The 15,606-nt window shown below is 41.1% G+C and overlaps 1 protein-coding gene across 1 annotated transcript in view; it reads right to left on the bottom strand.

The window, feature by feature from the left end:
• LOC308252898 (S-adenosyl-L-methionine-dependent tRNA 4-demethylwyosine synthase TYW1) overlaps positions 1-15,606 on the bottom strand; it is a 145,889-nt gene that overhangs the window by 95,155 nt on the left and 35,128 nt on the right. The window contains exon 9 of the mRNA XM_080677741.1: positions 9,379-9,431. Within this exon, the coding sequence (XP_080533867.1) occupies positions 9,379-9,431 (53 nt within the window). The remainder of the gene's footprint in view (positions 1-9,378; positions 9,432-15,606) is intronic.

Below are 15,606 nucleotides of genomic sequence, written 5' to 3'. Positions count from 1 at the left end.
TATAAATTTACATACAGAGACAGAAAGCAAGTCAGCAGTTGCCTGGGGACAGGAGCAAAGAGAAAGATGGTTTACAAAGAAACACAGGAAATTTGAGGTGGTGTTTGTTATCTTGATTTTGGTGATGGTTTCACTACTACATATATACATATATACATATATACATATATACATATATACATATATACATATATACATTTATACATTTATACATATATACGTATATATATTCCAATGGGCAATAAGGCATATGCATAACATTTGTATATGAGGAAGAAACTGGTAACTGCTTTCTGAGAGATACAGAAAAAGAGCTTTGGAATCAAAAAATAGTCAAAAGCTACTTCCTATTATAGGAAAAAAGGAAAGCTGCTTTAGATAGTTATGAATTATGGTAAAAAGGTCAATTGTACCATCCCATATGGTACCCACTAGGCATGTGTGGCTATTTAAATTTAAATGAATTAAAATTAAATAAAATTTAAAATTCAATTCCCTTGTCACACCAACCACATTTCAAGTGTTAAATAGCTACATGGTTAGTAGCTGTATGAGTTACATGGTGAGGCAGGTATGTGGCAAGGTATCAAGTAATAGGTATTGGGTTAGGTGTTAGATATACAGTTAGTAAACTGCACTGTATAAGGCAGATACGAACATTCCCACCACTGCAGAAAGTCCTACTGGACAGAGCTATAGAGATGGATATACATGTGGCTCCTCTCACTATTACCACCAGTACACCACTCACTCCATTGCTGCCTTTCATCCACAGAACACTGACTCTAGTTTGTAAGTTCCCAAGGGAAGAATGCTTCCACCATATTCCAGAGAAGTTGTATCAATGAACAAGTCTCTATGGTGGTTTTGCACCTCTTAACTCAACTTTAGTTCCAGACAATCTATAGGGCAAACAGCCTTGGAAGATAGGGTATATCCATCCAGTGTAGAGGGCGGATTTGCTTTTTGACCAGCAAAATAAAGATAATGTCTCCCAAATGAAAAGATGCTCAACATCACTAATCATCAGAGAAATGCAAATTAAAACCACAATGAGATACTACCTCACACCTCTGAGAATGGCTATCATCAATAAATCAACAAATAACAAGTGTTGGTAAGAATGTGGAGAAAAGGGAATCCTCATGCACTGTTGGTAGGATTGCAAATTGATGCAGCCACTATAGAAAACAATATGGAGGTTCCTCAAAATATTAAAAATAAAACTGACCCAGCAATTCCACTTCTAGGTATATATCCAAAGAAGTACAAAACCTTAATTCAAAAGGATATATGCACCCTTATGTTCCCTGCAGCATTATTTACAATAGTCAATATATGGAAGCAACCCAAATACCCATCAATAGATGACTAGATAAAGAACATACATACAGTAGAATATTACTCAACCATAAAAAGAAAGAAATCTTACCATTTTCAACAATATGGATGAACCTAGAAGGTATTATACTAAGTGAAATAAGTCAGACAGAGAAAGACAAATACCGTATTATTTCACTTACTAGTATATGTGAAATCTAAAGAACAAAATGAACAAACAAAATAGATTCAGACTCATAGATACAGAGAACAAACTGAGGGTTGCCAGATGGAAGAGGGATTGGGTGGGCTGGGTAAAAAGGATAAAGGAATTAAGAAGTACAAATTGATATTTACAAAATAGTCATGGTGATGTAAAGTACAGCATAGAGAATATAGTAAATAATATTGTAATGACTATGTATGGTGCCTAGTGAAACTAGATTTATTGGGGGGGGAGGGGATCACTTCATAAATTATATAATTGTCTGACCACTATGCTTCATACCTGAAACTAATATAAAATAATATTGAATGTCAACTATAATTGAAAATTTTAAAAAGATAATGTCTCCCTCCCAGTTAAAGGTGGACAGGTTTGCAAGGAACCCTTTTATAAGATTGGGGGTTTCCTAAGCTGCAATGTAAATGCACTGTGCAGCCAGCATTCCCCTGGGCCCACCTCCACATCACCCTCATAGCATTTGGAGGGCAAAGGAATCAATGTGAACATAGAAGCTCAAGATGTCTGCTGTGCTTTGTCTTTAACCCAGGAATCCTGTACCCTCTGCCAACACTATGAAACTCTGCCAGGCTAACATGTTAGCTTGTGAGTAGGGTAAAATAGCAGACCCTCCAAAGTTCTTGATAGTGAACTCTATAGCCAGGCTCCTCTGAGCTCCTCATGCCATAGAAACAAACATTCTGTCAGGAACCAAGGGGATCTCTGGGGCATCTCTTATACTCCCCTATACAGCAGTAAAAGTTAGGATTGTAGGAAGGGCCACTACTGGCTCAACTCTTCATTGACAGACTGGATTACCCACCTGATAAGGAAGAATCATACTGTAAGATATTGATGGAACACAAAGGAAACATGGCCCAGTTAGTGAAAGAAAAAAAGTGATAAATACCAACTATGACCAGGTGACCAGGTACAAATATGAGGAGAGCTGTATCAATCCGTAATGTCTTCCTTGCTTTGATACATATGTTCACTCTCTCCTCCAACTATCCTATATAATAAAAGGCTAATATGCAAATCGACTGAACGGCAGAACAACCAGTCACTATGACGCACACTGACCACCAGGGGGCAGACACTCAATGCAGGAGCTTCCCCCTGATGGTCAGTGTGCTCCCACAAGGGGAGCACCACTTAGCCAGAAGCCCTGAGCCGGGCTCACAGCTGGCGAGCAGAGCGGCAGTGGCAGGAGCCTCTCCCACCTCTGTGGCAGCTCTAAGGATGTCCGGCTGATGGCTTAGGCCCACGGGGAGGGGGCCTAAGCCGTCAGTTGGACATCCCCTGAGGGCTGCCAGACTGTGTGGAGTGCACAGGCTGGGCTAAGGCACTTCCAGAGTGCACAAATTTCGAGCACCGGGCCTCTAGTTTTATATAAGACTAGAGGCCCAGTGCATGAAATTCGTGCACGGGGGGGGGGGGGGGCCTCAGCCCAGACTGCACCCTCTCCAATGCGGAACCCCTCGGGGGAAGTCTGACTGCCGGTTTAGGCCCAATCATTTGGATCAGGCCTAAACCAGCAGTCGGACATCCCTCTCACAATCCAGGACCACTGGCTCCTAACTGCTCACCTGCCTGCCTGCCTGATAGCCCCTAACCGGCCCCCTCTGCCAGCCTGATCACCCCTAACTGCCTCTGCCTGCCAACCTGATCACACCTAACTGCCCCCTCCTGCTGGCCTAGTCGCCCCAACTGCCCCCCCGCCAACCTGGTCACCCCTCACTGCCCCCACTGCTGGCCTGGTTGCTGCCAACTGTGCCCCCTACCGGCCTGGGTGCCCCTCACTGCCCCCCCTGCCAGCCTGGTTGCCCCATGCAGCCTACTGTTCGGTCATTTGGTCATCCCTCACTAACCCCCCCCTGCTGGCCTGGTCATCCCATGTAGCCTGCTGCTCAGTTGTTTGGTCATCCCTCACTAAGCCCCCTGCCAACCTGGTCATCCCACGCAGCCTGCTGCCCAGTCGTTTGGTCGTCCCTCACTAACCCCCCTGCTGGCCTGGTCGCTCCACGCAGCCTACTGCTCAGTCGTTTGGCTGTCCCTCACTAACCCCCCTGCTAGCCTTGTCGCCCCACTCAGCCTGTTCGGTCGTCAGTTCAGTTGTTTCGGATGTGACGGCTCCTGGCTCTTTATATTTAGATGGGTCAGTAGTAGTTATCCATATATCATCAATCAGGCATAGGATCTCAAAAGAGTATTCTCCCTTTTAAAGGCAGAGTGAATGCATCTTCCCTTGTATGTGTAATAGTTGCAACAAGTTAGGCAGAAGCAAATGTTTTACAGGTAGAAGGGTGTGAATAGATGCTGAGTATCCAAAGAGGCAGTCTGTGCTGTTAATATTCAGCCCTGCCTGCCCTTCTAAGCAGCGACTAGTAACCCTAACACAGTATTTCTGATTCCCTGTCTGAAGGGTTCTGATTTAGACTCCACCAATGAGAAGCAAATGGATTTAGAAGGCAAAAGGGAGAAACTATTATTCATCTATGGCAGCAGCTGGCAGACACAAGGGCATACAGCAAACATCGGTCTGCAGCAGCTTCCAAGGAAGTTCCTGGGAGACACTCGCTTTAATGTTGCCAGCAGCTCGGGTTACTTGAAGCAGTGTCCTGTGAGTCTAACACTTCTTTATTTTTCTCAAAGCAAAGCAATTCTCTTTGACCTTCACTACCCCAGGTCTTCCAATGGCTTGGTAAGCATATTAAATCTCTTCTTGCTAAAATATCCAGGGTGTTTTCTGTTTTCCTGACTGACACAGATGGGCAGGATTTGGTCAGGTGGAGATTAGAGTGGGGAAGAGAAGCAGGACACATTGTATGAAGGTTAAAATGGAAAATAAAGCTGAACACGGGGTCAGAAGTTGTCCAGCTAAGGAGGGTCTGGATGGAGACAGAATACACACAGATATAATCTATTAAGTTGTAGTAAGCATAATGTAGAAATTCCAAGCAGCGTAGAGAGTAAGAGGGAAGGTTGCTATTTCACAGGAAAGCCTCTCTGCCAAGCTCTCTGAGCAGAGATCTAAGAGAGCAGACAGAGGCCAGAAAGCCAGAGAGTACTTTGGGCTCCATATATTCAGGGAATAGCAGGAAAGCTAGTATGGTTAAACTGAAGCCAGAAGAGCAGATCATACAGGGCCTTGAGGACTTGGGCTTTTGTTCTGAGTGAGATGGGAACCTCTGGAGGTTCTGAGAGCAGTGACATGACCTGAAACATCTGGCTGCTGTGTAGAAAACAGACAGTGGATAATGGCCAGAGTGGACCCAGAATAGCAATTAGAAGATCACTGAAATAAAAAGGGACATACTACAGTAATTTGGACCAAGGTATGGCAGTATAATTGGTAAAAAGAAGTTGCATTCTGGATATGTCTTGAAAAAATTTGCTCATGGAATAAATGTGGGAGGGTAATAAAAAAGAAGAAGAAGAAGAGTAAAAAGGACTCCCAAGTTTCTGGCCCGAGCAATTAAAAAATAGTTGCCATTAACTAATGAATGAGGACTGAGGAGAACAGATTTAGGAGAGGAAATAGGGAATTCAGTTTTGACATGTTAAGTTCAAGGTGCTTATTACACGTCCAGCTGGATATGTTGAGTTAGAAATAATGGAAAGTCACTGTAGGCTTCCAGAAGGAAGCAGCAGGATGGGACCTGTACTTCAGAGATTAATCTAGTTAATGTCAGATAAACTGGGCAGGGAGACAGTGTGGAGAGGTTCACTGAAAGGCAGGAGTAGAGGGAGAAAACTAACTGCACTGCAGACAGCTTGAATCTCGGGTGTGGCAATAAAAACAGACTGGGGCAGAGGTTCTCAATGGGGCCCACACCACCCCCGAGGGTATTTTGGAAATCCCTGGAACTATTTTTGTTCTCACGATGGTTAGGAGGCACTCTTGGCAATAAGCAGGTGGGGCCAAGGTTTTCACATCTTATGCAATGCTCAGGATAGTCCAATGCAAAAAGAAAAAAAAAAGAAAGTGGGAAAAAAAGTCTACTTCCTTTCAAACTACTCACCAGACCTCCATACTTGTGAAAAACCTGATTATAATTATTTAAACCTAGATACCGACTTCATTTTACAAATAAAGTATTTTCTGCACAATTTATCCATATACTGAATTTTCTAATAATGCAGCTGCTATACAAACTGAGGAAAGAAAACACCTTTTTTTAATGTAAAATTTCACAAGAAATTTCACCAGTCTGAAAAAAAAAATGCCACAGAAAACAATACTGTTTCTAGTATTTAAGTCACTAACCAAATAACCGCATATCTGCATAATATGTGTAGGCATCACCTACAAATGCATTATAGAAGAGATCTGAGATGCTTTGGTAGACTTGAAGCCAAATATTTAATTAGACATGAAATGCAGGGTTCTCACTAATCAAAGTTGTTTTAAAAAGTACTATCGTCATTCTATATATTAATTTTTATAGCACAATGATGAAAAATGTCTTGCAATAATTATTTGAAATTGAATTTGCTTATTTTAGGGTTGTCTGTCATTTTTAAATCTTACTCTGAAACTATCACCACACTTCGCTCAGCCACTCTTACTACCATTTCTGTTTCTAATCCATCCTCTATTCCCGTTGTCACTTAAAGGATATTGTTGCCCAAGTTTTGTTACAAATTAATGACAGAATGCAGATCTCAACTCAACAAGATGTGGAATTTCAAGACAGGCAATATATTTTCAGTAACAATACATCACTACTCCTCCTAAGTCACAACATAGAAATTGTCCTGATTCAATACAGAAATGAAGACCCACTCATTTGCAAGGACATCCAACTTTCTCATTTTTCCATTCTGAAAGTCTGTGACTTGCTGTTGTGTTAGCTCTATTTCAATTAAGGCTATTTCCCTCTTTCCTTGTTACTTTACATAAAATAAGTCTGGCTTGTTTTGTGTGTGTGGGGGGGGTGTTGTTTTTTGTTGTTGTCTTTTTTAAGAGAGGAAGGAAGAGGGAGAGAGAGATAGAAACATCAAAGATGAGAGAGAATCATTGATTGGCTGCCTCCTGCATGTCCCCTACTGGGGATCAAGCCAGCAACCGGGCATGTGCCCTTGACCAAAATAGAACCTGGGACCCTTCAGTCTGCAGGCCGATGCTCTATCCACTGATCCAAACCAGTTAGGGCTAGTCTGGCTTGTTATTAATTATTGTACAGAATAACTTCTAGACTGTTTATAAACTTCTCTTAAACTTATCCTATATAATAATAAAGAGCTAATATGCTAATTAAACCGAACAGCAGAATGACCGTCCAGACAACCTTCCGGACGAAGCTGGGGCTGCAAGGGCCGGCCAAGGCTGCAAGGGGCTGCGAGAGGCTGCGAGGGCCAGCTGAGGCAGTCAGGGCTGCGAGGGCCAAGCCCCTTGCATGAATTTCGTGCATCGGGCCTCTAGTCTATATATATATAAAAGGCTAATATGCTAAATGTCCAACTGTTCGACCGGAAGCTATGACATGCACTGACCCCCAGGAGGCAGACACTCAATGCACAGGCATGGAAAAATGAAACAGACTAATGAATCTCAGAGGGAAGGGGGAAGGGAGGAGGGTGGGAAAAGATTAACCAAAGATCTTATATGCATACTAGAGGCCCAATGCACAGATTCGTACACTGGTGAGGTCCCATGGCCTGGCCTGCGGGGATCAGGCTGAAACCAGCAGTCCGACATCCCCTGAGGGGTCCCGGATTGCGAGAGGGTGCAGGCCAGGCCGAGGGACCCCACTGGTGCATGAATCGTGCACTGGGCCTCTAGTTCATCATAAAAGCTGATGGTTTCATTATCCCTTCTAACTAGCATTTCATACAGAAATACAAACTATCCTATGTAATAAAAGGCTAATACGCAAATCGACCAAATAGTGGAACAACTGGTCGCTATGACGCACACTTGACCACCGGGGGGCAGACACTCAACGCAGGAGCTGACCCCTGGTGGTCAGTGCGCTCCCACAGGGGGAGCACTGCTCAGCCAGAAGGCCTGAGCCGGGCTCACAGCTGGCGAGCGCAGCAGCGGTGGCAGGAGCCTCTCCCGCCTCCACAGCAGGGCTAAGGATGTCCAACTGCTGATTTAGGCCCACTTCAGGGAGCAGGCCTAAGCCATCAGTCGGACATCCCCCAAGGGCTCCCAGACTGCAAGAGGGCGCAGGCTGGGCTGAGGGATCCCCTCCCCCCAAGTGCACATCTCGTGCACCGGGCCTCTAGTTTTAATATAAAGTACTTCCTTTTTTCTCTCTTTATGTTATAGCTAGGGGAAAACACTGATTCTTTTAAAAATTATGTAGGTGAGATTATATTTGTAAATCTGTAAATTTAACCTAGCTATATAGTAAAAGGGATATTACAAAATATTGGTTATCAGCAGAAGGCATTGAGTCTGACATTACTGAAAATCACTGGATTGGAAGAAACAAATGTGGGATGTTAGAGGCATTACAAAAAAAAAAAAAAGACAATGACGAGTATGTTGAATGACAGGTGTTGGAAGTGTCATCAGTTGGAATGTTCAAATCCCTCATGATGAAAGCAGAGTAATAGGAGTGAAAAAAGGAAGAAAAGTTTCTCAGATATCCACAAATGATAGCAACTGGCCTAGGGAGCAGATGGCACTAAAAGGATACAGCAGAGAAATGCTGAGAATATACAATATTCTGAAAACAACAGGCTCTGGAGAAGCAGGTTCCCTTGGAGAGGACCATCAAGGCAGTTGAAGTACTAAGCAAAGGTCAGCTGTGGATTATAGCATTGAGGGCAGAGGCATTCCAGGAAAAATAAAACAAAACAAAACCACAATGCTACCACTTCACACTCACTAGAATGGCTGAAGTTAAAAAGACCTGAAATACCACATGATGGTGAGAATATATAGCAACTGGAACTTTCATGCATTGTTGATGCAAGTATAAAATAGTACAACCACACTGAAAACAGATTGGGAGCTTCTTATAAAGTTAAATATATAGCTAGTAATTCCACTCCTAAGTATGTACCAAAGGAAATTAAAATGTACATTCACAAAAAAGCATTTATAGCAATTTTATTCATTAATAGCCCAAAACTGAAAAACAACCCAAATGTCTATCAAGAGATTAAAAACTGATATGTTCATATTACTGAATAGTACTGAGCAATAAAAAGGCATGAACTACTGATACATACTACAACATGAACAAATCTAAGATACATTATGCTGAGTTTAAAAAGCTACTTGGCAAAAATAAAAACTACACATGATATAATTCCATTCATATGAAATTCTAGAAAAGGCAAAATTAAACTATAGTGAGCGACTAGAACAACTGTTTCCTGACTGTGGAGGAGGGGGTATTAACTAGAAATAAGCACAAGTAAACTTATGGGATAAGAAAAATAGTCTATATCTTTTCTTCTAATCTTTATGTTTATTATTGACACTATTACCAAAACCCCCATTTTCCTCCCCTTTGCCCACCTCTACCCAACTCCCAGGCCCCCTTCCTCTGGCCATCACGACACTGTTGTCTGTGTCTATGGGTTATGCATATATGTTCTTTAGCTAACTCCTTCATCTTCTTTCATCCAGTCCCCGCTCCACTCCGCTCCGTTCTGACAGCTAGCTGTCAGTCTGTTCCATGTATCCATGCCTCTGTTTCTATTTTGGAGTAGTGGATACGGGTTTTTTACATCCATAAAAATTTGCTGAACTCATTTAACAAATTCATTCAAAATCATTACATACTATTAAATATAAATCGTACCTTTAAAATGGTAAAATTCATTGACTTCATATAATAGCCACACAAAAAGTGCATAAAGACAAATACCTTTGTCCACCTGCAAAGCTTCACCCCAGAATGGCTCCCAATCAACTGATAACCTAAATGGAAAAACAGTGAACACAAAGTTGAATTGATTCAAAGCCTTATATCAGAAGGTGCTTATAAAAGAAGCAAAATCTTTTTCCATTGCTTAAATGAAGGTAGACAACAACCCAGTGGCAGAAATCATTAAAAGTTTAATTCACCAAGATGATAAAACAATTTAAAATGTGTATGCATCTAAAAACATACTCTCAAAATACATAAACAATAGGCTAATCCAAAATCATAGGAAGAGATTTTAATATCTCTCAGTATCTAACAGATCTCACAGACCAAACTCAGTAGAGCTCTAAGATCTGAGCAGCACAGCAAACCTAATCAAGGACACACAGCACTGCACTTAACAACTACAGAAATGCTTTTCAAAGATGCAAGGAACAGCTATAAAAATGATCCACAGGCTGTGCCATAAAGTAAAAGTAAGTAACAATATATTTGAAATGAAGAATCAGCCTGGCCAGTTTGGCTCAGTGTTTGAGCATCAACCTATGAATCAGGAGATCATGGATCAATTCCTGGTCAGGGCACATGCACAGGTTGTGGGCTCGATCCTCAGTAGGGGGCATGCAGGAAGCAGCTGATCAATGATTCCCTCTCATCATTGCTGTTTCTACCTCCCTCTCCCTTCCTCTCTGTAATCAATAAAAACATTTAAAAAAAAAGATTCAGAGGGACAAGAGGAGATTAAAATAAAGAAATATTGCTCAAAAAAGTAGAAAAATCAAATTCTAGGACCTAACGTGAATTTTCAGCACCACTCTACAACATATCATTTAAAATTTTTGAGGCACATAAAACATGAAAAGCATGGGAAAGCCATGCCAAAACAATCATTATTTCCTTTTATAACAAACTAGTAGAGCAAACAAGTAGAACATTCTGACTTCCAAAAACATTTAATAAAGCTTCTCATGAGGCTTCAAGTAATAAGCCATAATTACGAGTCTCTTGCACAAAAAGACTCTTGACTTCCAGACAAATGAGGTAAATGGAGAAATACAGTCTGGATGATGGCATAAGTAGATCATTGGCTGGTTAAACATCCATACGCACAGTAATGATTAATGGAACAATGTCAATTTGGATTACAAGTCTCTAGTGGCAACATTATAGGGCTTTGTCTTTTATCCTCTTCCACATTTATGTAAACATCCTGAATATAAATAAACAAAGCACTGCTTATCTAGTTGAAGATGAAACCATGTCTAACTGAATAGCTAATCTCAGACAGAGAATAAACATTTAAAAGATTCCCAGAGAAAATTCTAGTTCTTTTGGATTCCCACATTATGTGTTGTTCATATCGCTATTATAGAAACTACACTCTATATTATATTATTTATATCATTCTCTTCCAAGATATATAGGGCTCTACAAAATTTTGCATTTAGCTAGGTATAAAAAAAACACTACACAGTACAAAAACGAGAAACCTGTGGCTGACCACAATGCCAAGATAATCCAACATGCAGTTGCTTCTAAACAAGATAAGAGTGAGGAGAAACCAAGATGGCGGCATAGTTAAACACTGAAACTGCTGTCTCGCACAACAATTTCAAAACTACAACTAAAAGACAAAATGAACATCATCCAGAACCACAGGAAGGCTGGCTGAGTGGAAAATCTACAACTAGAAGGAAAGAGAAAAGCACACTGAGACTCTGAGGAGCTGGAGGAGGCAGAGGTACTGACGCGTGAGGAGAGGGCGGGCAACTGAGTACACACGACTGGCTTTCTCAACTGGGAGGGAGACAAAAGGTCCCGACTGCACTGAACTCCAGTTCCGGGCAAGACTCTGGGGACCCAGACTCATACGAGGTGAAACTGGACTGTCAGGAAAGAGAAAAGCACACTGAGACTCAGAGGAACTGCAGAAGGCAGAGGTCACAAGCCGCACAAGGAGAGGGCGGGAAAATGAGTACACGGCTGGCTTCTCAACCGGGAGGGAGACAAAAGCTCCTGACTGCACTGAACTCCAGTTCCGAGCGAGACTCTGGGGACCCAGACTCATTCGGGCAGAAATTGGACTGTCTGGCAACGGGCGGAACTCAAGGGCGGCTTTCTCTCAGAGATGCTTGCAGCGATTACCAAGGGACACTGAGACACAGGGGCCTATTAGGGCAGGGCTGATGAGAAACCAATGCTGTCTGCTCCGCCCTGGGACTCTGCCCCATCCAAGCTGAGCACAGAGACTTCTGCAAGTCTTCTACCATAAGGGTGTCTCCAGCACAGAAGTTCTTCCAGCTTAGACACAGTTGATCCTCACAGCAAATTGGCCTGGAGGTCAATTCCTCCCAGTGATACCAACAACAATCAAGGCTTAACTACAACAAGACTGTGCACACAGTCCACAAAGGGGTGCACCAAGAGTGTCCACCTCAGGTAACTGGGGAGGCTGAGCCACTGGGCCCTATAGGACACCTAGCACACAAAGCCACTCTATCAACTCAGGGAAGCAGCGAAAATGCGGAGACAAAGAAACAGATCACAAATGAAAGAAATGGAGGAAAGCAAACGACTGGATATAGAGTTCAAAACCACGGTTATAAGGCTTTTCAAGAATTTCCTAGAAAAGGCCGATAAATTTAGTGTGACCCTCGAGGATATGAAAAAGGACCAACTAGAAATTAAGCATACACTGACTGAAATAAAAAATATTATACAGAGATCTAACAGCAGACTAGAGGATCGCAAGAATCAAGTCAAAGATTTGAAATACAAAGAAGCAAAAAAAACTGGAAAAGCAAAAATAAAAAAGAATCCAAAAATTTGAAGACAGTGTAAGGAGCCTCTGGGACAACTTCAAGCATACCAACATCCGAATTGTGGGGGTGCCAGAAGAAGAGAGAGAGCAAGATACTGAAAACCTATTTGAAGAAATAATGACTGCAAACTTCCCCCACCTGGTGAAAGAAATAGACTTACAAGTCCAGGAAGCCCACAGAACCCCAAACAAAAGGAATCCAAAGAGGACCACACCAAGACACATCATAATTAAAATGCCAAGAGCAAAAGACAGAGAGACAATATTAAAAGCAGCAAGAGAAAAACAGTTAATTACCTACAAGGGAGCACCCATACGACTGTCAGCTGATTTCTCAACCAGAAACTATGCAGGCCAGACGGGAGTGGCAAGAAATATTCAAAGTGATGAATAGCAAGAACCTACAACCAAGATTACTCTACCCAGCAAAGCTATCATTCAGAATTGAAGGTCAGATAAAGAGCTTCACAGATAAGAAAAAGCTAAAGGAGTTCATCACCACCAATCCAGTATTATATGAAATGCTGAAAGGTATCTTTAAGAAGAGGAAGAAGAAGAAAAAGGTAAAGATAAAAATTGTGAACAACAAATACATATCTATCAACAAGTGAATCTAAAAATCAAGTGAATAAAAAATCTGATGAAGCGAATAAACTGGTGAATATAACAGAATCAGGGGCATAGAAAGGGAGTGGACTGACAAAGGGGTGTGGGGGGTGCAGGAAGAGACTGGACAAAAATCTTACACCTATGGATGAGGACAGTAAGGGGGGGGAATAAGGGCAGAGGGTGGGGTGGGAACCAGGTGGAGGGGAGGTATGGGGTGGAAAAAAGAGGAACAATTGTAATAATCCGAACAATAAAGATTTATTAAATTTAAAAAAATAAAAAAAATAAAGACAGCAAGCAAAAAAAAAAAAAAAAAGATTTGAGTTGCCTAATATTTCTCATAAAAATTCTCATGAATGTGGGAGTGCCTATTCATTAAAGAGCTCAATTTGTCCTATTTTACCACAATGCTAATAATTCATTTATGAAATGCCACAAGGTCAAGATAATTGTTTTCACCCATATTCTGTTTTGTGAGAACATTTGGTGGTTTGTGTACATAACTAATAATTCTATTCTGTGAAATGAACATTTATCAACATCTGAGAGAGAAAGAAAATGATTCATTTTAAATAAGTAAAATGAGTGCACAGCTGATGTGGCTCGGTGTTTGAATGTTGAGCTATGAATCAGGAGGTCATGGTTCAATTCCCAGTCAGGGTACATGCCCGGGCTGTGGGCTTGATTCCTAGTAGGAGTCGTGTAGGAGGCAGCCAATCAATGATTCTCTGTCATCATTGATGTTTCTATCTCTCTCTCCCTTTCCCTTCTTCTCTAAAATCAATTAAAAAAAAATTTAAAAAAATTAAAAAAAATAAAGAAGAGTAACAGATGGTTTACTCTCCCGCCTGAAATACCAAAATATGGATAATAAAATATGTAAAACAACAGTTTTCAAGATAAGAAACGTCAGGCAACAAAGAATGATGATCCCAGAGATGGAAACCAAAGATGAACCCTACCATTACCCAAGCTTTCTGTCTTAAAAGTGTCAAGGCCCTACAGTAAGGCAGAAACCCAGATAAAGCTCAGTGTTCTCCCTTAGTTGAGGACATGGAAGTAAGAGTATGAGGAGCCCATATGGCTAGAGTTAGCAGGATTGAGTACCTGAGAGACAAAAGTTACAGAGATTGAACTCAAGAGTCTGCAGATGATTCCTATAAGTATATGCATGAGTCCTGCTTAGTGCATATGTGAAAGAAAAACTACCCAAGAATGGGAACGAACCATCTGACAGGATTAGATGTGTACCTGGTGCTCACAGCCAGCTGGGAACTGTGCCAACCAGACAGAAAAACTTCCAGATTCACAAGGCTTTGGGCAGAGTACATAGAAGTATTTTGCCTCAATGTGGGGAAATAATTAGCTGTATAGAGCTGGGTCTGGTCTCACCTAACAAGCCATAAAAGATTAAAAGGTTCAAAACTGCTTCCAAGTAATTTATTTTACTCCCAGAACAAAGCTCAAGAATTTTTATAGAAATGCAAAAATATATAGTAACCAATAAGGTAAAATTAGATCTAGCATCCAATAAAAAATTACTAGGCATGCAAATAGATACAAAAACATGGCCAATAATGAGGAAAATTATCCAGTAACCAGAAATAACACAAATGTTAGCAGATTGGGACATTAAAAACACTTATAACTATGTTCCCTAGGCTTGAAAATATAAGTAGAGACATAGAAGATATAAAAAGACGCAAACTGGCCGGAACCGGTTTGGCTCAGTGGATAGAGCATCGGCCTGCGGACTGAAGGGTCCCGGGTTCGATTCCGGTCAAGGGCATGTACCTTGGTTGCGGGCACATCCCCAGTGGGGGGTGTGCAGGAGGCAGCTGATCGATGTATCTCTCTCATCGATGTTTCTAGCTATCTATCCTCTCCCTTTCCTCTCTGTAAAAAATCAATAAAATATATTTAAAAAAAAAAAAAAAAAAAGACGCAAACTGAACTTCTAGAGATGAAAATTACAATGTCTACGCTAAAAAAAAACAAAAAAAAAAAAAAAAAAAAAAAAAAACACAAAAAACATTGGATAGAATTAATGGAAGATTAGACATTAGGGAAGAAATGACTGCTAAATTAAATTTGGAAACATAGCATTAGAAACTATCCAAAATGTAAAATGGGACAGAAAAAAAGAATTTTAAAAGATGGAAAGAGTAGCCCTGGCCAGTGTGGCTCAGTTGGTGGGGAGTCATCGTGTGCACCAAAGGATTGCAGGTTTGATTTCCAGTCAGGGCACATGCCCAGGTTCTGGGCTCAATCCCCAGTAGGGGGCATGCAGGAGGCAGCTGATCAATGTTTCTTTCTCATCAATGTTTCTATCTCTCTCTCCCTCTCCCTTCTTCTATCAATAAAAACATATTTTTAAAAAAAAGGTGAAAATAAACATCAGTGCACTGTGTATCAATTTCAAGTGGCCTATAATATATGTAATTGGAATTTCCAAAGAAGAGAAGAGAGAGGAAGTGACAAAAAATATCTGAAGAAATAACAGCCAAAATTTGTCCAAATTTAACTAAAACTATAAATCCATAGAACCAAGAAGTTCAACAAATCCCAAGTAAAAGAAACATGAAAAAAAACTACACTGAGATACACTAAAATGAAATTGCTCAAAATCAGTAATTAAGAGGAAATCTTACAAATAGCTAGGGGTTAAAAACATTACATTCAGAGGTTCAAATAGAAGATGACTGCAGAGCCCTCATCAGAAGCAATGTAAACAAAGAGTGGAACAACATGACATGAAAAAAGCTGACAACCTACAATTCTATATCCATCAGAAATAT

The sequence above is a fragment of the Plecotus auritus genome (genome assembly GCF_963455305.1).
Source record: "Plecotus auritus genome assembly, chromosome: 7".
NCBI classification, from domain to species: domain Eukaryota; kingdom Metazoa; phylum Chordata; class Mammalia; order Chiroptera; family Vespertilionidae; genus Plecotus; species Plecotus auritus.
Note: the sequence above shows the minus strand (reverse complement) of the source record. Positions and strands in the feature narration are given on the sequence as shown.